Here is a 26,852-nt window from a genome sequence, read left to right as displayed (position 1 = left end):
CCTGCAGCTACCCTGGATGAGGGGATTGCCTGTGATTTGTAATACAGAGCCACCGACACTTCCTCTGCCTGCTGACTTGGACGCCTCTGCCTGAATGGGGGGGGGGGTTCACCTTTCCCCTCCCAGCCTTGAGACCCTGAGGGTGCTCCTTTTGCCACCAGAGCACATCCCACTTGGCTTTTAAAGAAAAAAGGGGTTGCAGAGAAGTTTTGTTTGTTTTTTAGCTGGAAAAACCAGTTTCTCCTTGCTTGTCCCTGGCTTGAGTGCCCCCCTCCCCCCCCCCCCTCTCCCCCCCCCCCCCCCCCCCCCCCGCCCCGGGTTTCTGAAGCAGGATTCCTGCCAACACCCACTTGCCAAGGGGCGGTCCTGAAACACCAAGGAGGAGTGTTGGGAAACTGGAACGGAAAGCCTTGCTCCAGCCCAGGCCTCTTGCAAGACCACACTGACTGAAGGAAAACCGTCCGGGACCACTGGAGCACACGGTGGTCACCACTAGACTGGTTTCCTTAGCGACGACGCCTGGCTTCCAGCCCCGAGACCGACTTCCTCTCACCTCCCCCCAGAGAGGTGTCTGCCTCCATCTCTGGCTTGGGGAAGCTTCTGAGGTTCATGCCGAGGACCATCTGTGCAGGCTCACCTGCAGGAGGAAAAGGAGGGAAGAAGGGGGTGCAGTCCTTCAACACTCGCACCAAGAAAATGCCAAACAGCCTAAGTTTATCTGTAGCACCTCCCGTGGCTCTAGCCTTGCCAGGTGTCTGCCGGGGAAGGGAGACAGAACAGATGCTGGTCTTCCGAGCTTCTGGAATGGTGGGGCTTCTAATTGGCAGTAAAAAAAAAAAAAAAGAAAAAGAAAGAAAGAAAGAAAAAAAGAAACTCTTGGTGGAAAATTACCACCACCAGCTCCGTTAAGAGCAGAGCAAAGGAGAGAGGCTGACTCAGAGCCTCAGGTGACATTGTGTTTCCCCTCAGAGAGTGGGTGACTGTCAGAGATGCCGGTGGGACCTCCCAGGCACAGGGAGAAGAGGGCAGGAACACAGGTGGGTGGGTTTTCTTGCTTCATGCACGAGACAGGAGACTGAAACTAGTATGAAAAGTAGATTGTTGCCGGTCTAGGTCACAGAATCCTAACACCTTAAAGCAAGCGATCATTGGGTCCAAATTCATTTCACAGACGTGGACACAGAGGCCCAAACGCAAGTGACTTGCCCAAGGCCGCAGAGTGACACAGCCACGCTGGGATGTACGTTCTTGGCTCCTCCCCACAGTGCTCTAGGCGTGAGTGGGTTTTATATGCAGGGACAGAGCTTATTATGTAAGGCGGTTCAGTGGAAAGCCCTGTATCAAGTGATTAATGAACTCTTCCCTCTTCCGGACTCTTAGATGTTAGTTTTAGGCTCCCGTGGGCCATAGTCATAGTTACCCGTGAAACACAGTCTGTATACTTAGCTCTCTGTGGGATAGGACCAACTTCTACTTAATTATGAAACTAAAAGTTCTGGTTGTCATTACAGTATAAGAAATATGTGCAGCATATAAAATAAGGAATTGCACACACACAGACTTGGAAAGCAAAGACATCTCATGGCTCTCTTCATGGATCATTTCTCTTTTATGAGAACTTTGGTTTTAATCAGCCCTGGCTAATTCCCTACTGACTATAAAATTCTGACCCTGCCCTCTGCCTGATGCCAGAGGCTCTGCCTCCAGAGGCTGGCCTGCGGCAGCCGCCAGGAAGACCTAGGGTGACAGGCCTCCAGGAGTCCCCTTGTTCCAGCCCACCTTCTAGAGTGCAGGAGAGCCACTGGCTGATGCACTGATCTTCCAGCGATAGGAGTATTTCTTTGGGGGGTGTTTGAGAAAGAAGTCTCTAGGTCCTGCCTGATTTTTCTTCTCAAGAATGAAGGCAGAGCCCCCAAGGGGCCAGAATCAAGGCCGGCATCCCAGCACCTGTGTAGGACCTTGGATTCGGTGCTCAAGCAAAGCCACCAGGGGGCGTGAGAATGAAGACACACACACACACACACACACACACACACACACACACACACACACACACACATATTCGCATGTGCACAGCCATGCACAGAGAGCCCTTCCTGATTCAGCTATTCTCCTCACTCTTGGGGACATACCTTAGAGAAACTTGTACACGGGAGCAAAGGGACATGCATGAGAATGTTCCTAGCAGCCTTATGATAGAAAAAAACAAAGAAAGCTCTAAATGTGTGTTACTGAGAGAATGGGACCGTGGCCTCTCTGTACCATAGAATAGGATACAGCGGCAAATACGTAAGTCAATAAATAAATAAACAAATGAGCTAGACCTATATAGGTCTGCAGGGGTCAAGCTCAAAATTTTCATGTGCAGCCCAAATAGTGAGATACAAGTTAAATAAAGTTTAAAACGCAAAGTACTCTTTGGCTGCTCAGGGTTTATGTAACCTGGAGGGAAGGGGTGAAGACATGTTTGGGGTGGGGAGAAACGTGACGCTCTCATGAGTGAAACCAAGGAGACTTCAATGGCATTCGTCAAGGTTTCTAAAACTCGGTAGCGGCTAATGACGAGTGTTTATCAAATTATTGTCTGTGCATCTGATGTGTCTCAAATACGAAGCAAAAAGAAAAAAAGAAAACACTGGGCCCCTGACCCCGCTGGAAATTATTTATTTACCACTGAGAGATTTTTGCTCCCAAGTGTGACACCAGACATATGACTACAATGTCTCATGCGTCTTTTTGTGCTTCAGTTCATGATTGAGAAACAAACACACACTTAGCACTGACAACAAGAAACACAGGCAGCAGAAACAGATCACAAGGACTAGGTCTCTCTTTTGGGGGTCTTTACCTCAGTTTGGCTTACACTGCAGCTTCCTCCCCTTCAGACTCCTCTACATCCCCAAGAAACTGCCCCCGGAGAGCCTCTTCTGCATCCTCCCCTCTCTACATAGTGTCCTTTGGAGTGATGGGTCCCTCAGCCCACGCCAAGGATCGTATCTCAAAGTGAAATGGACAGACCTGTGCGAGGCCTGGAGCAATGGGAACCTGGCAGATAAACGCTGATTTGATGTGGGCAGTGGAGCCACAGGTTAACGAGGGTGGGCATCCCCTTCACTGTATCTAGGAGAGAACCAGTTCACCTCGGCGGCCCCAGCCTGGTCTGTGGTGGGTTTTCCCTTTATTTTCACCTCGCTCCATGCCCTTTTCAGAAAATGCTCCCTGCGAAGTACAAGGTGTGCCTTTCAAAAATGATCGGTTGATTTCACCCAGACCCGCTTACTCTAAGCTGGTAGTAAAATTGCTCAGGGATCTGGTATAAGGCACCCCGACGCGAAGATTCCTCGAGTCCGTTGATTTGGCAGCCTGATGTCTCTGGGCAGTTTAAAATTCACCAAGACAGAGCTCTGCTGGAAAACCACTATTGTTCATTACATTGATACGGAGGGCTGTGAATTGTCATCAGACGGCTGATGCTTTTACCATGGAGAACTCAGGGCAGACTGACCTTTATGCCACTTACAGTGTCTTTCTCTGTCTGGTCCTCCATCTATTCTCCACTCATTAACTCATTCAACAGATATTAATTGAGGGCCATCAGCTAGCTTTATTCTAGGTTCTTGGAACACCCCAGTGAAGACAACAGACAAAATCCCACACAAGACCTCCTTTGTTCCTGCGCTTGCCCACTAAGTGAGGTGGTGGTCGACACTGAGATATTCTGTGGTAGCACTTGACTCCTATCCAGGGCAACCTTGAGTCTGGATTCTGGAAAATGAAATCCTTAAGACACAAAGACATAGATGCCCATGATGGAAAGACCACAGTCTGTAGAGCTGATGTTTCTGGCTCCGTCTACCTCCAACACCCTTCAGTGTAACTGTGAGGCAGGCGCATAAATTTATAAGGAAGCAGAACTTGTGTTTCCTGACGGTAAGTCCAGAATCCAGACTTTTCTACACTGCAGTGATGGGTGTTAGAGAGAGGAGAGTACCAGTCAGGCCCCAGAGGAAATGCTTTGTTTTCTTGGGGCCATGCTGGCCAAAACCAGGAGGCCAGAGTGTGCAGGGAGTCTTAGCAACATGCCATAGGGAATCACCAACAAATGCTTTGCCTAAAAAAGTAAAAAAAAAAAAATGTTGGCAGGAGGTGACGAACCTTAAGGCGCAAATTCTCCAATTACCTGAAAACTTGCCAATTAAACAGGGATTCGATATTTTTTCTGTCTCTTGGGATGCTTTTCTTCTTCTGCACAGAAATGGAAAATCATGACCCAAGGTGATGAGGTGCCCGCTCCGATCCTCAGGCAGAGGCCAAGAGCGGCCTGACTCGTCACAGGCCTGAAGTAGGCCCTTACCGGTCACCTCACCCAGGGGTTCCCTTGCAGATGACAGGACTGGGTGACCTTGGAAAGCCCAGAGCTTGGGTGTCAGTAGTGAGGAGCCCAAATGCAGAATCCATAGTTCTGTAAGTGCCTGGGATGGTTCTTGTCTCTTCCAGTCACCATCAACTGCCATCTTGATGCTTAAAGGTGACCTGCTGGGGGCTGTGCTTTGTTTCTAGCAGAGAGCGCCTCCGGTGTTGGAGCTCTCTTTCATCTGCCACGTCATTCACAGAGACAGAGCTGCCGTGTCATTTGTCCCATCTGACAGACGGCCAACAACAGAACCCATGAACCCTGGTTCCTGGGCAAACGGTATACCCAACAGCGAGACTCAGTGTCTAAGTGACCACGTGGACAGCTGTTTGGAATAAGAAGGTAGGAATTTGAAGCCAAGTTGCTGGTTACTTACTGATGACAGTGGCAGGCCCTGAAAATTGAGGAAAGGGGACACATTCATGCAAGACTTTTTTTTTTTCCTATTTCAAGTTTCCTTCTTCGGCCACTTGTAGGCAGCCAGATAGAACAGCCTAAATCAACACGAGCCTCCTGTTCCTCCTGCAGTGGCTGGAACGCTGAGAAAGATGAATCTGTCTCAGAGGGTCACTTTGGTGATGCTGGTGGGCGTGACAACAAGCGCCTCGCGACAAACAGGGGAATCCCACCCACACCTGGTCAAGGAAGATCTCCCCGAAGATAACAGAAACGGACTTTGAGTTAAAACGACAGAGTTTGTCAATAAAAAGCACAAAATCCAGTCCAAAAACGGGATCTGAAGAGCACAAAGGAAAAATATTAAGAATTAAAATGATTAAATTAAAAAGAAAACAAAACTAGAGGCCTCCCAAGTTTCACACTGACAGTTGAGATGTCCAGCCTCGGAACCAGCTGCCTCAGGGTATTGGGAGTCCCGACAAGGACTGGGGAAACCTGTCTGGAATGTTGTAGAAGGGATTTCTCCCAGCGCCGTGCTCCCACCTCTGCATCAAAACCGCACGGAGCTTGGTAAAAATGCAGGTGCCGGGGTCGTGGCCAGGAATACTGATCTGGAGTGTCAGGGGGCAGGTCCGGGGAATCTGCTGGTGATTCTTCACACACTAGGGTTCTAGAACCACTGGGTGACAGTCGTGGGTCAGGGGCACGATGTCATGCTGGCTATTTCATCCCACCCTTTCCCGTTCCCAATCCCTAACTCCACGAGTTGATCCAGGATGCTTTATGTCCTCCACCATTTTTGAAATGCTTGTTTTTAAAGAGCCACGTTCTCTGCACTCATTCTTCTTCACATTATGCGTTCTCTGCATCGGGCCTGAGTCCACCTGCCAAAACTGCATGTGGTCTGTATTTGACAAGTGTCTCTGCAATAGCACAGAGGAGCACCATACCTTCCTCAGTGCCACCCCAATGCCCCGTTTCCACACACCGCCCCACCCCACCCTGCTCATGTTTTGGAAAGACGAGTGCACTAGGAGAGGCACGGGGTCCCAGCCTTTGCAAACACATCTGTCTCCTGGGTGTCGGAATGAGGATGAGGCACAAAGAGGACGTTGCAGAGGACAGCAGGGCTGGAGGGGCGGGGCGGGGCGGGGCCTGGAAGGGGAGGAGCCCGGGCGGCTGCCTACAGATGCAGCTGGTGCCACATGGCGATCTGCCGGCGAGGGTTCTTGAGCATCTCCTCCCAGTGGCTGCGCTCAGAGCCCGAGGCGTGCAGGCCCAGGCTGCAGTGGCCAAGGGCACAACTCTGCCCCTCTTCATCCTGGCTCAGCACCTCCAGCTCCACGCTGGAGGCCTGCAGCAGCTCGTCGGGCAACTCAAACATGATCATCTCGTTCCATACGGGGTTGATCTTGTGCTTGGCCCGTTTTGTCTGTTTCTTCTTCAGCTTCTGTGCCTGGTGCTTTAAGGTCACCTTGACGGAGACGTCTGGGGGAAAGAGAGATGGAAAGGTGAGTCTGTAGGGTGTGATTCGTCCAGGATAATGCTCTGATTGAGGGCTGGAGAGACAGGGTCCCTGGCTAAAGATGTACCCTGAGGCTCCCTCTCTCTGCACCCCCTCTGCCGGCACCACCCTCCTCACTGGGCCACGCATTCATTCAGCAATAATTAAATGCCCACTGTGAGGCACTAGACATAGAGTTACAGCAAAACTTCCTGCATCCGTAGAACTTAGGCTGTAGTGTGGAAAACCCACAATAGTACAACACACCAAGGTGGTCACTGGGTAGCCCATGACTGGGTCAAGCTTGAACCACTACCTGCTATGAGCCCTTCCAAGGGTCTTTGTGTCCCACATCAACCCAGATTCCAGATAGTGCCTCCGATGTACCACAACTTGACCTTCAACTCAACCAGCAATACAAAGCCATCCCCACGTCTTCATCCCCTTGGTTCTCCCTCCCAGCATTTTTGTTGGTTATTAAGATAGAAAGTCTCCTGCTGATGGGTTGAGTTCTTCTCCTTGGTTGTTTTGTGAATGTTACTGGAGCAGCCCGGCTTCATGTGAAGGGTGAGAGCAGACTGCCTGGGCCCCTGTGCGTCCTGGGTCAATAGAGCTGTTCCCCCCCCCCGCCTCCCCAACAGTAGCATGAGTCACAGGACAAGCCTGCATGGAGCCTCACTAGGCTCCGATGCCGAATTACGTTTTCATTAGTCAAGGTTCCCGAAGCTAATGGGAAAATAATTGTTCCTTGGTATTTATGGCGATAATTATCACCCCCATGCGGCTAGTTTGTTATTTCAGCAGATAGATTTGAGAGACAAAGTGTTGTGTCGTAATTGTCCTGACAGGAGCTGTTAAAAAAAAAAAAAAAGGAGCAGGAGACAAAGAATTGTCTGAAAGGGATGAGGAGATAGATTTGAGAGACAAAGTGTTGTGTCGTAATTGTCCTGACAGGAGCTGTTAAAAAAAAAAAAAAAGGAGCAGGAGACAAAGAATTGTCTGAAAGGGATGAGGAAAGGAGGCACGGAATTCTGGCCTGGCCTTCTGCTGGGGGATCTGGCGGCAAGACTAGCGCTTCTGATTTCATTTGCCCAAAACTGTTTGCTCAGAGTTTCTGAACACGGTGGTAATTCTTTTTTTGCATCCTGCTATAAATACCTGGTTATTTATATCCTGCTCTGAGCACTTGGCGTGGGGTCCAGGTATCATACTGTTAACCAGTGCTGCTTTCCTGCTCCGATAAGAGAGCCTGTTTGGTCCCCAAGACTTGGGGGGGCGGGTGTCTGTCTGTGCTGGGGTATCCAGAAAAAAAAAAAAAAAAAAAAACCAAGGCTCCCGGAATGTTGGAGAGAGGCTTACTTGGGTATATGGGGCACAGACGCCCTAAGCTTCAGGCCGTCTCAGCCCATGCACCCACACACCTTCTGCCAGCGCCCACACTCAGCTGCTGTGGGGGCGGCAGCTCGACAAAGACTGAGAGAAGAGAAGAGACAGGGGTTGGGTGCGGGGCACACAGGGATGGTGAGCTGAGACGGGACGACCGCCCCGCCTTCCCGATACCTGCCGGTGAGGTCACTACAGTCCCGTGTGGGAAATGGGCTGAGCTAAGTTTCCTCTCTACAGCCTGGGTACTATGCTCTGTGGCTTCCTTGGTCCGATCCTCTGCTTCCTCTGACCCACGGGTGAGACCAGTTCTCCGCATGTGCACCTGCAGGGTCGGGAGCTCTAGGTGGCTCCGACCCGGGCCCGATGAAGGGACGGGCCCGGGAGTATTATGGAAATGAGTGTAAGGAAGGGAGTGTAGTCTCACTCACCCTTCCCCAGCAGTGCCTTGGATTGGTTAGAGTGGAGGTTCTTGGCCTTAATGAGTACAACCAGGAGGCGGTTGGCAGCCGGGAGATAGCTGATGGACAGAAGGACCTCCCCAGTTCCTGCAGACGGCTCCTGAAACAGAGAAGAAGATGAAGGAGGGGCTTCTCTTAGGGGTGGCTTCTGACCCATCAGCTAATGCGGAGGCTGGGCTCCCACTGGTCTTGTATCCAATAGGCATCCTAGAAACACTTCACCCACCAACGCTGCTTTCTTGCAGAAGGGAAGAGGGCACAGAGGAATGATATGGAGTGTGAGCTTCAATAAGAGGTTTACATTTGCCACAAAATGTGATTTTCCAAATATCATATATTCAAACCTGACATATCAAACAGAATGAAGAGACGCCACTTAGGACGTGGCCGGAACACAGGGTCAGGACCCCTTTTCATTCTTCACCTTTCCCTCCCCCAAGTTCTTGGGGTATTTTTATAGAACACTAGGGTCTAGGGGACACAATTTGAGAACTATTGCATCGACCGGTCAGGCTCCGGGGGGGCCGCGGAGAGGTGTGATTCATTACTCTGTTTGAGAAGATAATTCCTTCCAGCCCCTGTACGGCTGAGAGTCAATAACGTGATGACAGATGCTGAATGCGGCCCTGCTCGGTCAACAGAATGGCCAACCGTGTCAACAAAAAAGCTAGGCACGCGATGGTAGAAAGGGCACCAGAGGCCATTGGCAATAAGTACACTCTGCGGGGGGGCAGATGCCTCTGCGAAGCGTCCAACACACTTTGCCTCCTTTGGTGGCTTTCCAGAGTGTCCCCACTGGAATTCCGACAAGCAATTGTTTGGAATTTCAACAAATCCACTGATAGACAAAAATGACCCAAAGGGTCCCCCCCCCTCCACAGACCCAGGAGGCAGATGTCCGTCACAGTCCCAAGGCGGTGAAAGTGTGTACACCCTAGCCCCGGACCACAGAGGGCTGAGAAATCCTGCCTTCCAAGTGCTGTCTGCACTTTAACATGTGACTTCGCTTCCCCAGGCCTCCAGGGCCTCATCTGTAAAATGGGGATAATAATACATACATCCACCCAGTGAGCCTGGGGCCCACGTGAATCGCTGTGGAACTGTCTGCTCAGAAGATCACCATCGGTCATCGAGGAAGGACAATCCGCATTTTTCGAGATGATTAAGTGGGAATATTATTTCTGGATGAATAGGAGCCAGTGTGGGCTTTGGGAGTGAGGCAGGATGAAGCTGGCCAGCCCTCTGCCCGGGTCACCCCTTTTCTCCAGGATGGGGGGATGTCTGCAACATGACCCCAAAGATTCAACTGGCCCTAAGTAACTAGTCACATGACGAAATGATTTGGGAGCTACCAGGGACTTTTGCAAGGACATGAATAATAGCCGTGAAGACTATTTAAACGCTTACTGTGTGCTAGGTGCAATTGTGTTATCGATCCCACTACGCTGGGGTTCTGCAAAGCCATTCCCTAGCACGTAGCCTACAGCTAACATCCAATAAATGTTTGTGAGAAAGTAGGGGGAGACATCCTACTGAATCTTGACAATCACCTTGGCGACACTAACTTGTTCCCATTCTGAACACAAGGTCTTGACCCTCAGAGGGCACATGGCTGCCTGAGGTCTCCCGCAGCCCAAGGAAGGGAAGCAGCAAAGCGAAGCCTTAGTGGAGGTCTGGCCTGATGCCACAGCCCAAGTTCTAACCTGGAGCTTTCCCTGATGAAGAAGCTAGGCCCAGGGACCTGTCCAGGCACCCAGAGGGATGTGCCCAGCCTCCTGGCTCCAGACCACTTCTTGGAAGTCCTTGGTGGGCCTGGTCTATAGTCACAGGACAATCTGGGTTCCGTGTCCTGCTTCCCCGAAGCCAAGCGGGAGGATCCTGGGCATGTCAGCCTGTGAGGGGCTCGTCCCGGGTGACGCTACTGTTTGGCCAAATGTCTTCCGGCGAGAACTGGGGCACAGAGGGCCCCCGGGTTAACCCATTCTGGCCTAGAGGAGAGAGGCCTCAGGGTTGTGGCCACGGAGGGCTCCACCTACCTTGTTCACCTCAGCCCACAACCCCAAGCTGAGGCCAGGGCCACCCCCTTGAATGACTGCTGTGCCCCCAGCTCCTGGCACAGGGCCTGGCACATGCTGGAAATTGGGCAAGGTGTTCCCAGGATGAAGGGATGCGTTTTGCTCTCCTAGGGGGAGTGACAGCAGGTCTGAGCCTTCTGGCTAGAAGTCCCCGAAGCCCTGGGGAGGCCCTCCCCCTCCAGAGAAAGCTGGTTTGGCAGCTGAATGGACCACAAGTGTCCGATGTTCTTCCCAGCCCCCGCTCCCCCACCCCGGGGCTGTGATTCCGCTCGGGTCCCAAATCGCGCAGTCATTAGGGAGCCTGCTGCAGATCAGCCTGGCTGCAGCGGAGAGTAGCTATCAGTTTTTATCGAGTGTCTGTGGCTGGGAAGAAAGAAAAATAAGGCGAGAAAGAGATGACAGCCTAAAGGGGGGCCGGCGGGGAGTGACAGTGTCCGTCAGGAGAGGTCCCCTCGGAGGGGGCCTCGTAGGCGGTGACCAGAGGGCAGCACCGGACTGAGTGAGCTAGACCCAGCTGGCCGGAAGGCCGAGCTGGCGCTGTCCCAGCTGGGTGACCCCAGGCCCCACCCCTGTAAATGAGTCACAGTGTCGTTCCTGCCTAGCTGCTCTAGGAAAGGACTGAAGTAAAATTCTAAGCACAGCAACAGACGAACAGAGAGTAAGTCCTCAAAAATGAATGCCCTTTGTAGTATTTTTATTACTCGAGCATAGCAGTCAGCAAACGTTTTCTGTAAAGGGCCGGGGAGTAAATACATGGGGTTTTGGAGGCTATGCAGTGCCCCCATAAGGCACTGATCCGCTGGTTGAGACCAGCCCCGGAAGGCTCCCGCTAGGCTGCACTGTGGCAGACCCCTGAAGGAGGCCTCGATCCTAAAAGATCCTAAATGGTCCTGATTTAGGCCTTGATGGGCTAAATAACCACATACCATCCTACGGCCTTGACCTCTCTGACCCCTCACCGCCGGGCCTGTGAGGAATACCGGTTTGTTCTCCAAGAAACGCCGCCCTGAACAGCTCAGCCTCTCCCTCTCTCAGCTCCCGCAGCAGCAGAGGGGTGCGGGGAACCAGGGCTAGGGGCCCCAGAACACTGGGCTCTAGGGCTGCCCCCAGCCCAGTCCGTCCTTCAAAGCCTAGCACAAACACCACTTCCCACCATGCCTTCTAGAACTCTCCATCAGAGCACTTCGGTTAGGTGTCTTAGGATTCAACCCATGTCCCATATCATCACTTGTCTGCTCCAATTTATCTCTCGGGTCTGTAAGCTCTAGGGATAAAGGCGTCCTATGTGGGGCCTGTCTCCCCAGCAGTGCCTGGCACATAGTAGGGACACAGGGCATCCCTTCAGATGGGGTATTACTGTCAGCATTAGAATCCACACACTCATAACACATTTTCCACGATGGCAAGCAAGCTAGAAGCAAATCAGACGCCAGGAATTCCACAGCCTGGGCTGGGGTCTGCGGCAGCCCTCCACCCCGTCCACGACTCTCAACTTCCTTGCACGCACATACACACATGCACGCACGCGCGCCGGGAAGGTCTGTAAAGCTTGCTGCGTGAGCGCCGGCCCAGTCCCATCACCCCAAGCTCCACTAACGGGTTTCATCTTTCCTGGAAAGACATAACCCTACCTTAACTGAAGTCTTCAGCTCACCCCACTGGGCGGCCCCCAGAGGCCCAGATGCCCCATCCAGGCCCAGACAGAGCTCCCCGAGCACGCTGTGGCGGGAGAAGCGGTCGCAGGTCCGCAAGGTCAGGCGCAGCGTGGCTGTGGGGAGCTCCTCCTCCGCCAGGGGGAGCACCAGGCCTTCCTCCCAGGTGGTGTGCAGCTGCCGCTTCTTCAGCGCTGTCTGGGCCTCCACTGTGCCGGTCCTGTTGGCCACACTGCCTTGGACGTAGCAGTCACAGCCTCCATCGTGGCCGCTGGTCACAGCTGCAGCCAAGGAGACAGCAACACAGTCGTGGGACTTCGCAAGAACTAGGGGAGGGGGGCGGCTCATGTTGGCTTGGAGTGGCCGTGTCCAGCTTCACAGTCATGACCCCAGGAGCACAGGAGCCCCCAGGTTGACCACCATGGCTTTGTGGAATTGCCCTAGAAACTGGAGCTCCCCCAGTATAGCCCATGTCAGCTCATGCTGGTTCCCAGGAGAACAGGGACAGGATAGGGTCCTTCCCAGAGCCCTCCCCACCTCATGACCCTGATGTGTCCCCAAGATGCCAAGACCCATGCACGGCGATGACTTCTGTGCTCCAATCCTGTTCTTGTTTGTTCTGTACCTTCAATATTTACCACACAACCATTTGTGGCACACATCGCTTGGCCACTACCTCTGTTGTTTTCTCATTCTGAACTCTGGTGTTTTTAATGCTTCCCAAGATGGGCTTAATCCAGAAACTTGTACCCCTGGTGCTTTTATGGCTGGATACTCAATGATCACCTGAGAAAGGGTAGCTGACCTTTCCCAAAGAGATGGTGAAGGACTGAGGCCACATATCCTGCTAGTACTCTCCACCGGGCTCCAAGGGCACTGGGTTTAGTCCTGGCTTTAGCACCAATAGCGGGAGCCATCTCAGACAAGTCACCCGAGGTTGCTAGACCTCAGTTACCTAATCTGTTAAATGGGACTATTGTGAAAACCAAATGCACTCAAGGATAAGAAAAGGCTAAAAAATCTTGAAAGAGAATAATAAAGAAAAACACCCCCTAAAAACATAACATTTAATACAAAAGTCTAATTTCTCCTGCTCACAGCTCCCAACTCCCAGGAGCCATAGAATGGACTATTGTTAGCCCCAATTCTTTAGCAAAGCCTCAGCTTTGTTTGCTGATGGCAAAGTGAACAGTTGGGGTCGGAACACCAGGGACATCGTGACCCCCTTGGAAAGACCACCCAGTTCCTGGATTACAGAAACTTTGCTGCCCATTCAGAACACCCTTCATATCCAGCACAAAGCTCCATTCAATGTCAAAGGCACCTGTGACAGAGAGAGCTTGCTAGTCACCCAAACCCCCTTTCCTCTTTCTGCTGAGCACCCACTGAGCCACACTTCCCAGGCTCCTTGGCAGTCAGTGACCATGAGTTCCGGGAGTGAGCGGAAGGGATGCATGGTCTATGCAGGTCATGGCTTTTAAGGGGGAGGCTGTGCTCTCGCCTCCTCCTCCCTCTGCTTCCACCTGCTAGATACAGATGACAAGGAGACCTGAGAGGACTGAGGGGCGGGCCCTTGATGGAAGGAGCCCGGCCTCTGAATCACCACTTGGAGTAAAGATGTTTTCTAACCAGGATTCTCCACTTTGAATGTTCTATGGGAGGAGGGGAGAACCCCACACATTTCAGGGTCTGTTGGTTACAGGGTGCTCCCTCTGCCACAGGTGCTCCCATCCCTCCCGCCCAGCTCCTCCAGGGGAGATGGGCACATGGAAGCCCGTGGAAGTCCAAAAGAAGTAATACCTTCCAGACGAGTCACGAACAGTTCTGCCTTCTGCCGGTCATAGTCCACACGGTAGTGGAGTTTGGGGGCTTGGTTCCAGCTGGCGGCCTTCTCCGGGTTCCAGGTTTCCATGACACACACATCTTCAACTACACCTGTCAAGAGAGGGAAGGCCGTCACTGCCACCTATGTTAGGGTCCCGTTTTCCAGATCACAGCTTTCCCATCTGCCACGTACACCATGAATGCAAACTGAAAGCTCCATAGCTGGGGAGCCACATCGTGGTGGCCACACCAGGGTGACCCTGGTGGTCCCAGGATGACATTTTGAAGGACTGTCACCGCCCAGTGGGCAAGACACAGGCTTTGGTGTCGCACCTTGTTGCCCTGTAATAGTTATGTGACCCGGGACTTCTCAGTTTCCTCATCTTTACCATGGGAGTGATCATAGTTCCTCCTTCCTAAAGTTACTTGCACAAAATGAAATGAAGTGGGGAAAGTACTTGGCCCAGGACTCAGCCCCTGGTGAACTTTCGAGAAGGGAAACTGTCAGAGCGTGTGTGGTCCAGGCACCCTGCTTCAGGCAAACCAAGCTCAGGTCTCCAGCTCCGCCTCTCCTGGAGTCTTATCCTTGCTCCGTAGGTATTCACGGACAGAGATCAATGTGAGAGAAATGAGTCAGGAGGAGATGCCAGGGACAAGGTCAGGGGTTGTGGACGTGACTTCAGTGCAGGTGCAATAAATGCTTGTGGAACAAATGAATGACCACAGCTTTATTTCAGACGTTCCTAAACCCACCAAGATTGCTCACTCAGCATCCTTTGCACTGGAGCCAAACATCTGGAAGACTGCCATCACTCAAACACACTCCAAGAATTAGAGGTTCCAGCAGCTATAGCAGACGCCACTTGAGGCAGATAGGAATTTTAAAAATTTTGAATTTCAGAGCAAATTTAGAGAGTAGCTACTTGAAGGACCATTGAACTTCCTAAATGGCTCACTATGAGGTTCGTGCGAGTGGTGAACAATTCCCCTGATGTCTAAGTCAGGAATAGATTGTCCAGGCTGTGAGCAATGCATAAAGTAAGACCAACACTCACACAGGACCCATGTGGCTTCCGAGGGTCCCACACAGAGGAACACAGCAGGGTCAGGGACAGAAAGGGCCTGCCTGGCACCCAGAGCTCTCTGCTCTCAGATGACCTTAGCCTTCAATTTCAAAACCAAAACAAAGCCAGCATCACTTGGAAATGCGGAATGTATTCAGCTTCTAGAAGCAGGACGCTGAGCCCCACGGCGGGTGCTGGGGATCATCGCGGGTGGGAGTAGGACATGTTCAGCATCCCTGAGACAACATCCAATTGATCTGGCATCCCCCTCTGTGGCACACCCATGCCTGTGGTCAATATTTGCTGAAGAATTAATTCCTGGTAGCTTTCTGTAGGGCTGGTGTTTGGCTTCTTTGGGGAGAAAGAAAAAGAGGAATGATGACCAAGAGAAGATGAGCTAATGCTCTGAATTTTTCAAAGTTCCAGACTCTGACACCCTTTCCTGTTCTTCCTGGTGGAAAGCATCCAATCCTGGCTTCATCTGGGCTTTGAGAAATTAGGACTCCGACCATCCACCCTCAAGGCTCCTCATGCAAGCTCTTCCCCACCCTCCAAGTGTAATCTCTGGAGTCCTCAATGGGTCTGTTTTCATCTATTTAATATGTAGATCTCTTGGGGCTCCTGGGTGGCTCAGTCGGTTAAGCCTCTGCCTTCGGCTCTGGTCATGATCTCAAGGTCCTGGGATCAAGCCCCACATCAGGCTCTCTGCCCAGCAGGGAGTCTTCTTCTTCTTCTTCCTCTGCCCCCCACTCCACTCATGCTTTTTTCTCTCTGTCTCAAATAAATAAATTTTTAAAAATCTCTAAAATAAAAATAAAATGTAGGCTGGAGGCTAAAAGAGGAACAGCTTTGTTCATGCCACAGGCACTATGTGAATTTGTTCTTGAAGAAATGCCGGACTAATCATTGTGGTCCTGGGTGGGTTTTGGAGGGGGCGCTATCCACCGGCCAGCACGAGATACAGCAGGACAGAAGATGCATAAAAACCGGGGTCCATGCCAGAACCAGTTCACTGATTCCTCTTCTGCCATCTCTGTCTCCAACCACACAAACGAAATCACCAAACCACACAACAACCATTCTCCTGGCTGCATTTCTTGCCTCCTTGTGAAAGCCTGCATGCTCCTTTGGTTTGGGGATGGTGTCTGCCTTGCACACCTGCCCCAGTGCCCAGCATAGCACCGTACCCCTGAAGGTGTTACATCTTGAAGTCCACACTAATGAGAAGGAGAAGAGGAAAACATAGTAACAGAGTGCTGTGATTATGTCCTTTGTGCCACTCCCTGGGCTGAGCACTTTACACGCGTTATTTTATTTACACTTCATAACAGGCCTATGGGGCAGATGAAAGTGCAGTCCCATTTTATGTATGAGGAAACTGAAGCCCAGAGAGGTTAGCAACATGACCAAGGCCACCCAACGAGTACATGAGAATTGAACCCATGACTTTGAAAGCCTGTGATCTAATCACTAATCAGGACTTCTCTACAGACTTGAAAAGGATTCTCCATTGCCCGGTGGGAAGCTGGAGGCCCTGGAGAAAGGCACTGTAGCAACATATCTGGGGGAGTAAAGCACAGTGGTTCCAAGGCCCCGGGCCCACCTGCTTGCCCAGCGCCAAAAGCTACGGACTGACGCTGGGGCTGGGTTAGGCCCAGCATCTACAGGGTCGCCGCTAGACCCGCCCCCCGGAGTGCCACCTGGCGGGGAACCAAGGGCAGGAGACCCCTACCGTTCTGAGGAAGGATGAACAGCTCCTCCGTGACCTGCCTCTTGAGGCGGCTGTCCTTCGGGGCCTGGGGGCTGGCAGGGACAGCGGACTCCTCCGTGGTCCTCAGAGTGTAGTCTGCATAGTTGATGACCTCCGGGGCTGTGACAGCTGGCCTGGGTCCGTAGATGTCTGGGAACTTGAGGAGGGCTCGGGGCTGCACGGGCTCCGTGGACTTTTTAACATTGAACTGCGAACACACATCACTCTGCTTAGTCCGCGAGAGGACCTCCCACCTGCGTGCCACCCACAGAAAGGAGACGCTATGACCTAATCTGTCATGAGAGGCAGAGGGAGGCCTGTGGTCCCTTTCTGCTCCAAGGCCAGGCACCCCAGAAGTTGAAATGTCACCTCCAAACCCACCAGAATCCATGACATCATGAGAGGTGGCAGGGCGAGGTGAGATTTGGGCCCTGTTCAACCATCCGTCCTTCCCCTGACCCTTGTCCTCTGCTGAGCCCCCAGGGGTTATCCCCCTGGCCACTTGTCTCTGGTCACTTCCCACTCCCTCTTCCACCCAGTGGCTCAGAAGGGCCAGGGGTCCCACCACACTTTGAACAAAATCCAAACTTCTAGCAGTGAACTTCAAGCACTTGCCCCACCCAGGCCCACTCACCTTTCTGATGTCCCAGAATTCTCCCTTTGCACCCCTCCAGCCACTGACCGACCTGCTTCTCAGATAGGTTGAACTCTTTCTGGGTCTGATTTCCTGGCCCCAACCCCTCCCCCAGAAACCACCCCCTCCCTACCTGCTATGAATTAAGTCCCTCCACCGTGCCCGTCCCCTCCCTTTCCCCACATCATGCTCTTGGCTGGATAGCCTTGAGCTCACCCTATATTGTTGTAGTCATAGGTTGGCCTGTTTGTGGCCAATCCTGTGTGAGCCCCGTAAGCCCAGGGATCATGCATGTCTTGTCTTGCTCCTTCTGTGTCCCCAGTGTCGGCAGTGCCTGCTCACAAGGAGTATGCAATACAAAACTCTGGCTAGGGCTGCCATGTTCAGTTGCATGGTTTGTGCACTGCACAAAGGAGCCTAGATGAGGGGCAATGGGGGTCAAAATGCAGTCTGTGCACCACTTGCCCAGCTATGTGCCCTGAGGTGGGAGTTTAGTCCCCCTGGAGGAAAGGGCATCTTTTTCTTAACACAAAGGCCCGAGTGCTTGTGAAGCTTGAAGTCTGCAGGGCTGCCTCACACAGACAATTGGAATCTCCTATCCCTCTGTTAGGGACTGAGCTATCTTCTACCGGAGGGATTCAGACTTATATATACCAGGCAGCAAAATCAGAGATCTGCCCAGTCCCAGGGAAACTCAGGGACTGAGGGCCGGACATGGATCTCAAAATCCTGGCTGGGTACTCCACAATGTAGCCCTCAAGTTGGGGCAGGTACGGAGCCATGGCAGCATCCCCCAAGAAGCCTCCTGCCCCTCACGCTGGCCCTTCTGTCTCTCCCCGCTCTGTGGCTGCTGGAGAGGCCAGTAAGGGGTCAAGGCTGCACTCTCCAGTGACAGGAGTGACCAGGGACTGGGGCGTGGGGGGGCAGTCCTGCAGAAGGTCAGCGCTGACAAGTTCACACACACTATTTCAAAGCGTGTATTCACAGTGTTTGCACACTCTGCATTCCACTACCCTGGGACAAATCCTGGACATTCTGCCTTCACTGACACTCTGTCCCGGACCATTCTGAAGGGATGCTAGACTTTGGGGACAAGGGATTCATAACTGTCTGTATAACAGATGAGGAGAGCACCAGGGCTCCCAGGGGCCAGAGACAGGAGCTGGTGTCTCCTCGCCACCGTGCGGGTCATGGTGGTCCTTTCTCTCCCAACTCCCTAAGGGACTTAGAGGGGAAAAAACACTTTATTCCTCTCTCGGAAACACTGCCCAGTGGACCACAGTACAACCAAACGAGGGCACCGCGATCCCGATCTCTGACTGTGCCTGCCACCGTCGGGCTCGAAAAGCATTTCTGACCTCAGTGGAATGAAGCTGCCCACGAGCAGACAAGACAGTGGGGGTGGTGGCAGGATTATACCTAGACCAGCCTGGCCACAGAGCCCTCTGTCACTGTGGCCCCGGATCCCCTCCCTGCCTTCAAGTCTTTGCCAGGCCCAACACTCACCCATCAGAAACGTGTGTCACCGTTACACGTCGTGACGAGTCCCCCACAGAGACACCCGTATGATCTGCAAAATCGGGTCCCCCTTACACCCTCACCCCACTGACCGTGTCACTGGGCATCAAGGGGCCTGGCTCCTGGTGCTGACCCGACCTCCAGAGCCGAGCAGCTCTTGGCAGGTCATTTCACCTCTCTGAGGTGTCCCCTCAAAGGACAGGTGATTTCGAGGCTGGTGCTACTCCTACATTCTGACCTCCGAGGATGTAGGAGACACAGCTCTTTATTGGCAGGAACAGGTGATCTGGGGAGCTGGTCACTCACTGGAGAGTAAATAACAGGTGTATTTGGCCTTTGGGGACAGCAGTTCCAGAAGTGGGGGCGGCAGGCAGTCTGTGTAGGTGGCGGTGGAGGGGAGCGGGTGGGAGCTGACGGTGCACGCACAGGGCAAGCAGGGGTCCGGGAGGCCAGGGAGGGCATTAGGGAGGAGCCAGGGCGTGAGCTAGACTTGAAGGAGGGGCGGATTGGAAAGCAGGCTGGCGAGTGGGGAAGGGACGGGGTGGGGGGGTCTGCCCTCCTGACTAGGGCAATAACTGAAGTCCCCACATCTTTTTATCCTCGTGGTGCCCACCTCCAACATTTCATCCAAGTCTGAGTTATCCTTATTATACTATCGTACAGCAAGGAAAAGGGCTTGAGGAAGTTCAAGGTCATAGCATTGACAAGTGGTATATACTTCAGCCTCCAGATATTTTGACACCAAATTTGCGTCACTTCCACTGCCCTGCAGCTGCTTCTCTAAAAAAAAAAAAGTCCATGTCTGTCTTGGATGCTGGATGCTGAGCAGCGACAACCTCTGTTGCTCCCTCCCGTTCCTCAGCACAAAGGCGCTCGGCTTCCCACTGGCCGCTGGGCACCCAGCCCCTTCTTGGAACCACCCTGTCGTCACTTGTTGGGTCCGGAACTAAGGTTGTTTGGCTGGTTTGGGGGATACTTTTGTAGTTTCATATTTGATTTCATCCCAGTTCAATCGCTTCAGAAGAGGGTTATGTTGATGGATTTCCAGCTGGATCAGATTTGGCTCGTTCTGCATTTTTCATGGCAAAATAATCATTGGGCTCAATTCTGAGTGAGGTTCGCTCTGCGTTGCCTCAAGTCTCTGCAAGGCCTGGGTCCTCCCTACTCACCGGGTCTTCATTTGTGTGCCCCTGACGTGCTCAGGAGCCTGTGATAAGAGCTTAAAATGCAGCCCCAGGGCACATAGTTGGGGTTTTCTTGGGTGTCCACCAATATCCATCCTCTCCACGCTGCCTTTCCTCCAGATCGCCAGGTTTTCTGAGTCCCACCACAGGCCCAGCAGTGGGGTGGCGGCGGGTGGGGACCTGTTTAGCCTAATCCTATCAGGTCTTGGGTGCTGTTCCCGCCACAGGAGTTGATGCCTGTCCTGGAAAGCCAACCCAGACAGAATGGAAGGACTTGCATTTCACAATGGTAGAAGAGATCCTCTCCCCAGCCGGACAGGAAGCCTGTGGCCCTGTCTGGCGACTATGAGATGAGCCAGTCTTAGGACAAAGTTGACATGGTGGACAGCAGGGTGGAGAGAAAAAAGTTAACTCTCAAAAAAAAAAAAAAAAAAGGAAACTCTCTGGGGACAGTGTCCTCAAGCCACTGAACCAGCCAAGCCTGGTGTCCCACCTCTGTACCGGTGGTCACACAAGCAATATTGTTCTTCTTGTTTATTCGAGTTGGGATCGGGGTCTTTGGGATTTGCAGCCAGGAGCCTCCAGAACTGAGGCACCTTGCCTTGTTCTTGAACATCCCAGGACACCACTGCCTCTGGTAAGATGCCATTCACGCTTCTTGAATGTCTCAGCATCCAGTTGATGTAAGATCCCGTGTGGCGAGGGCTCCCCAAAGAGGAGAGTGATCAATGGGCCTTCACTGGGCTGAGAGCAGAGTCTGATGGCTGCTACCGGACTCTCTGCAAGTAGGAAAAGCAGCGGCTGATTGCCTCTCCTGTCCTCTCGTCCAACCTTATTTACTGCCTTTCAAAAGCCTGGTTCCGCCTCATCTTTCAAGGACATCTATGTTTCCTCTTTGAACAGCTGGAACTTCAGTGCCCGAGAAGCAGAAAAGAGGTTTGGGAGTGAGGGAGGGGGGTGAGTGGGGGGCAAGCTAGAATGGCCGGGAGGAGGGAGGCTCCATGGAGGGAGCAGACCCGCAGAGAAGGGCCCATGTTAGAGCCTAATCCTGCAAGGCATGAGGGACAGGATTTGGAAGTGCGGATCCTCCCCCCACTGTCCCTTAAACTCAGGGTGGAAATATGGGCACCAACTGAATCACGGAGTGTTTCCGGGGACACAGACGTTCAACAATGAGGGAAACGCCCACCTGTGCTGGCATGACCGGTACGGAGCCAGGAGGCCCCTCTGATGGGTCTCTGCATATTGTCCTGGCCTCACCTGTCTCCAGGGCCTCGGGCGGGCCCCTTGCTCCTGCCTGGCGTGGACTCTGAGCTCATGTCCACGCTCATGTCCATCCCACTCCCCTCTTGCCACCTGTCGTGGGCCTCTCAGTGGCAGCTGAGGCGCGTGAGACACCCAGGGGCACTCTGGACCCACCCAAGGACAACCCTGATTTGCCAAGACTTAACACTCCATGGATTAGGGGGCCAGGTTGGGCAGGGGGGCTTGACGGTAGGGAGCTGGAAGCCAGACCTGAGTTCTTCCCCTCTCCACCTGCCTACCCCTCCCAAAAGTATCTCCAGTCACCTCTTGGAAGATGCCACCTCCGACAATCGCCCCGATGCCAGGGGGTGGCCTGGCTCCGTGACGCCCCCTGTGTGTGGCCCCCTCCCCCTCCCTCCTGTGTCCCTTCATACTTCCTGCTGAAGACCTGGACGGAGGCCTCCAGGCAGGCTCAGCTCTCCCTCATCCAGGCTAAGACAGATGGTGGGGGGAGGGAGGGGTTAGCCTTCATTTAATGAACAAATATTTATTGAGCCCTGCTACAGGCCAGGTCCTATGCTAAGTGTCAGGAACAGAAGTGAACAAGACAGATGCTGTCCTTCCCTTATGGGGCCTGCATGGGAAAAATAGAAATTAATTATGCAGCTAATGATCTGTAAACAAACGCTTAACCTTACCAGAGACGTTAGGCAACCCCTTTCGCGACATGATTAATTTTTTTCACCTCACGGCTGTTTATTACATTGGGCTTTTGAGCTAGGGCGTCTGTCTTCGAGCATCGCAGCACCCAGGAAGGTACGGGTGGGCGAAGCAGACTCCGGGTGGGAAAGGGGACAGATGGCTTCTTCCCTTTCACTTGAATTTAAAAAAGGAGAGGACAGAGGGGACAGAGTCGGACACAGGGCATTTGGAGCATGTCAAACACAGGCCACTGTGGCTAGTGTCTGCAGCCAAGCAGAGCAAAGCGCCCCCCCCTCCAGCGGTGCTAGAAGAAGGAACCTGCCAGCTTCCGTCCCTCTGGTCCCTGATGCTGGTAATGATGCACACTGACATGGAACCCAGAGTTGGAAATGGAGCCTGGGGGTCAGGTGCTCAAGCTTTGGAACAAGACAGTGCAACTGGAGCCCACATTCTGCCAATTACTTGCTATATGATCCTGGGTCTGATTCATGAACCTCTCTGTGTCCCCAGTTTCTTCATTTGTAAAATGGGGTTGCTGACACCACCACACCAATTTCCTGGGGTTGGATGGAGGATTAACTAAGTTAACTGGGCTAAAGCTTTCAGCACAGAGATAAGCATTACAACCCCTCAACAAATGTTAGAAATACCTGGTTGACCTTGAGGTCTAGACTAGTGCATTGTGAAGTAGGGCTCATGCACTGGGGTCTGACCATGAACTCTTTTGTGATGAGAAGAGTAGATGTTAAAATGAAACAAAACAGGTTCTTCTCCCCCCAGATGGTGTGAGACGCTCCTGTGTAGACCAAGCTGTGGTCCAACAGGCAGGTGGCCTGACAGGGGCCTCCCGGGCCCCTCACCTCCAAGTGTGGGCTGGACCTCTTGACTTGCTTCTGGTGAAGAGAGTATGGGATGAGATACCACAAGGGAGATGAGCTTGCAAGAGAATTAGATTTCATCTGGTCTGCTCCCTCTGACAAGCAGGCTGTGATGTTGAGAGCTGCCCGGGGAGCCTGGGGAGCCCTGGCTGGCAACAGGGGCAGGAGAGCCCATGAGGAATGGAATCCTGCCAACAAGTAGATCCTGACCCAGTCAGACCTGGAGATGACCGCAGCTCTGGACGACCCGACTATGTCAGGATCAGATTTCTGACCCTCAGGCACTGCGACTTATTTTAAGCCACTAATTTGCTGGATGATTTGTTAGGCGGCACTAGATAACTAATACATCGGTTTGGGAAGAATTTTCCAAGAAGGCATAAAAAATAGAGCAACTACCACACACCCACTAGAATGGCTAAAATGAAAGAGAGTAATAACACCAAGGATGGACAAGGATGGGAGACAATGGGAACATTCACACATTGCTCAGAAGGGAGAACAGGAAACCTCTTTGGACGACTGGGAGTTTCAGACACAGTAAACTCCTATCTGCTCTGTGGCCCAAGAAATGTTCTCCTGCGTATTCATTCAAGGGCGATAAAAATATATGTTTACACAAAGACTTAGCCATGAATACTGGCAGTAAATTTACTCGTCCTGGCCCCACACTGACATCAGCCCACGTGTCCATCAACACGAAAATGGATAAGTAAATTGTGGCCTGTTTTCATGATGGAATACTCTTCAAAAATAAAAAGAAATGAATTCTGTGTACGCTCAACAACAGAGAAAAATCACCAAAATGTGCTGAAGGAAAGAAGGCACCATACGTAAGAATACATACCACATCATTCAATTTCTATCCCTAGTGTTTAACTCAGGAGACACTTGGCAATGTCTGGAGACATTTTTGCTTGTTATAACGGGCAGGTGGAGGCTGTTCCTGGATGGAAGCCAGGAATGCCGCCAGCCATATTCCCATGCCCAGGACAGGTCTCTACAAGGAAGAGTTAGCCAACCCAAAATGTCAGTAGTGCTGATTGAGAAACACTGATTTACATGAAGTTTTAAAACAGGTAAAACTAATCCATGGTGATAGAAATCAGAAGAGTGGGTGCTTCTGGGAGAAACCAGTGGTAAGGGGCATGTCAGAGGTATGGTGATAGCCTACAGGATAAATATTTGTCAAAATAGATGAAGCCATACACTTATAATATGTATGTTTTCACTGCATGTGAACTGTACCCCACTAATAATTTAGACAGAGGTGAACACACACAGGCACATACCTTGACCCAACCTGCTGCATTAGGCTTTCTGAGATGGGCATAAGAATCTGAATGTTCAGGGCGTGCCTGGGTGGCTCAGTCAGTTAAGCATCTGCCTTCAGCTCAGGTCATGATCCCAAGGTCCTGGGATGGAGCCCCACATTGGGCTCCCTGCTCTGCAGGGAGTCTGCTTCTCCCTCTCCCTCTGCCTGCCACTCCCCCTGCTTATACTCTCTTTCAGTCAGATAAATGAATAAATTCTATGAACAAAAGAATCTGAGAGTTCAGCAATTGTCCCAAGTGATTCCTGCATGCAGCCCACTCAGAACTGTCTGTGGACTTAGATTCAGGACCCTCTGGTCTCTGGATCAGCATTTCTCAAACTTTCCCTCCAAAACAGCTCCAGAGGGAGAGAAAGGTAACACATACTCTAGAGATGGGGAAGTCTTCTGGAGCAATTGGGAAACTTTCTTGAAATCTCCAGTGCTATCATTAAAATTCATGTGAGCCTTTGTATTTGGCACCACAGGGCCATTTTAGGACAGAAATGTTTTAAATCATCACCAAGGGGGAAAATTTGCTCTTGTGTATTTTGTGACTTGAGAAATTTCCCAGGACACTGGTTCTGCCTCCAGCACACTCACACACGTGCACACTCTCACACGTGCTCACACTCCCCCACACACGCACTCTCTCCCCTAAAGGAGAAGTAGGATTCTCTCCCTAATGTCTGGATAACGGGCAGTAAGTCCATTAGGTCGAGCTAAGAGTTCACAGAACTCTTCATTTTGCCGCTAGGGAAGGACGCACTCCTGGAGGCTGTGTCTGGGAGTGGGAAGTCCTTCCAGCCATATAGATAACACCACCAGAAAGAATTTGGGGTGCAGCCATAGCGGCTCTTGACCAGCCCAAAGCCTTGATCCCCCCTGCTCATTCCCTCTAGAGAACCTCCTGGCACACACCCACAACCGTTGAAGCTTCATAGTCAATAGGCTGATTGTTAATTTCCTTGTATTGGTCAGGCGAGCCCTACTGCTGTGTAACAAAGAGCCCCCACATCTAAATGGCCGAGCACAACGAAAGTTGATTTCTTACGGTCTTAAAGGGTCTACTGGCTCTTCCCCAAACTCAAGAGTCTCAGCCTCTTTCATCTTGCGGCTCTGCCCTGTGTCCTGCACTGTTTGGATAGGAGCTCACCACATCTCCACAATGACCCAATCAGGAAGAACTCCTAGGAGCAATCCCATTCTCCAGATAGGATGTACCACCAGATAGTAAGTGGTCGGGCCTCCATGCAAACCCAGGCCGACTCACTCCAGAGCCTGACACTGCACCACTCAGCTCTGCTTCCGGCCACTTTCTTCATCTCCTCTCATCTCCAGTCATATTTTGCCAAAGCTCACTGGTGTTTTCCTTCCACGGAGATCGATGCCCGGGCCACTGGGTGGCCGGACCATCCCAACTCTGCCCCTTTAGGCAGAGGAACAGGGCTGGAAGCACTGCTTCCCGCACTTGGATGTGCACAATTCCCACCTGCAGAAGTGAGAAATCCCGATTTTTCTGAAACCCCCAGGCCCAGGGGTTTGATTCAGAGGGGATAGGTAGTGCCTGGGAACTTACATGTCTGTGAAGCTCCCCAACATGACTGTAATGGGGCGTGGTCCCTGTGGCCCACATGGGAACACCCTGATTTCGTAAAGGTCCCAGAATCAAGGTGGCATAGGTGTAGAAATGCCCTCTTGTGCGGTGAGCCGTTCCTGGGCACAACCTCCCTGTCTCTCAGCAAGTTCCCTCAGCTCCCTGATTACTTGTCCGGTAGATATTCCACCCCAGGGGATTGCTGGTACCAGATTTCTACGTCTTAGAGGCTTATGGGCAAATCCACAGGGTCAGGCCCCAAGGAAGGGTGTATTCTGGGGGGGAGGAGCACACTTCCAGCTGCAAGGTTGAAATTCACTTCGAAGGAGCAGCTTGTCTTCAGGTCCAGGCACCACACAGGGTTTCCATAGCAACTCAGCCACCGCTCCATCTTTCAATATCCCTCCCAACACCTCCTCCTCTGTTTATTGCAAGTCTGTGTGTCCCCAATCCCTTTTCAACTCCCACTCCCTTGGGACTCACCTGCTACTTTCTTTCCCCTTCTTTGTTATTTTAAAATCTAAAAAGGCTAGTTTGTAGTTCACCCAGGACACTCCCTGACCCCTGGCTGGTACCTAATGCAACAGATGGGGAGCTGCAACAGACAAGGGGGTTTGTCGGTGAATCAGCCTTGTTGAGAGTTGGGTTATTGTGCCTCTCCACTGAGCAAGAATGACACCCAAGTGAAAACGGCAGCCAGCCCAGTGTCAACCCTCTCTCTGCTGGTCGCCATTCATCCAATCATTTGTTCAACATCTATGAAATCTCTAGAGGCTGATCAGCTGCAGGAACAACACTGTCCAGTCACTTCCCTTATAGACGGAGCATTGCCAGGGAAGTAGAAAGCAAGAAGTCACTGGATGCAAAAAAGGCAATCTCGCGGACAGATGGGAATGGGGGTGGGGTTGGGGGTGGGGAAGGAGAAGTGGTGTCCACTTAGAATGTGAGGGTCAGGAAAAGGCTTTAAAGTATTAAGCTAAAATTGGTGGGCAAAATCCCTCTCTAGCATTAATCACGTGTTGGATACAGGTATAAGTGGTTTACTTGGAGGGTTCCATTTAAACCTCACAGCCTCCTGAAGGAGGTGTTATTTATTAACCCCACTTTGCAGAGGAGGACACTGAGGCACAGAGGATGACCGTCTGAAGTCCCACAGTTATCTGGATGCAGAACTGGTATTCGAACCCAGCACGTGGCCATGGAGCCTACAGGCTTTATAGCTTGATCGTGACCTTCCCTTCCTGGGTCAAACCAAG

The 26,852-nt window shown here is 52.1% G+C and overlaps 1 protein-coding gene across 1 annotated transcript in view; it reads right to left on the bottom strand.

Annotated features, from left to right (window-relative positions):
- Positions 1-2,648: 2,648 nt before the first annotated feature.
- Positions 2,649-26,852, bottom strand: part of SYT13 (synaptotagmin 13) — a 42,334-nt gene continuing 18,130 nt past the window's right edge. Inside the window, exons 2-6 of the mRNA XM_045065980.1 lie at positions 16,509-16,734; positions 13,689-13,823; positions 11,868-12,169; positions 8,132-8,261; positions 2,649-6,301 (exon numbers count right to left, since the gene is read on the bottom strand). Of these exons, the coding sequence (XP_044921915.1) occupies positions 5,997-6,301; positions 8,132-8,261; positions 11,868-12,169; positions 13,689-13,823; positions 16,509-16,734 (1,098 nt within the window). The 3' untranslated portion in view covers positions 2,649-5,996. The remainder of the gene's footprint in view (positions 6,302-8,131; positions 8,262-11,867; positions 12,170-13,688; positions 13,824-16,508; positions 16,735-26,852) is intronic.

Source organism: Mustela putorius, unplaced genomic scaffold (genome assembly GCF_011764305.1).
Source record: "Mustela putorius furo isolate JIRA1106 unplaced genomic scaffold, ASM1176430v1.1 tig00003859_pilon_pilon_pilon, whole genome shotgun sequence".
Lineage (NCBI taxonomy): Eukaryota > Metazoa > Chordata > Mammalia > Carnivora > Mustelidae > Mustela > Mustela putorius.
The sequence above is the reverse complement of the archived record's forward strand: the minus strand, read 5'-3'. Positions and strand labels throughout refer to the sequence as shown.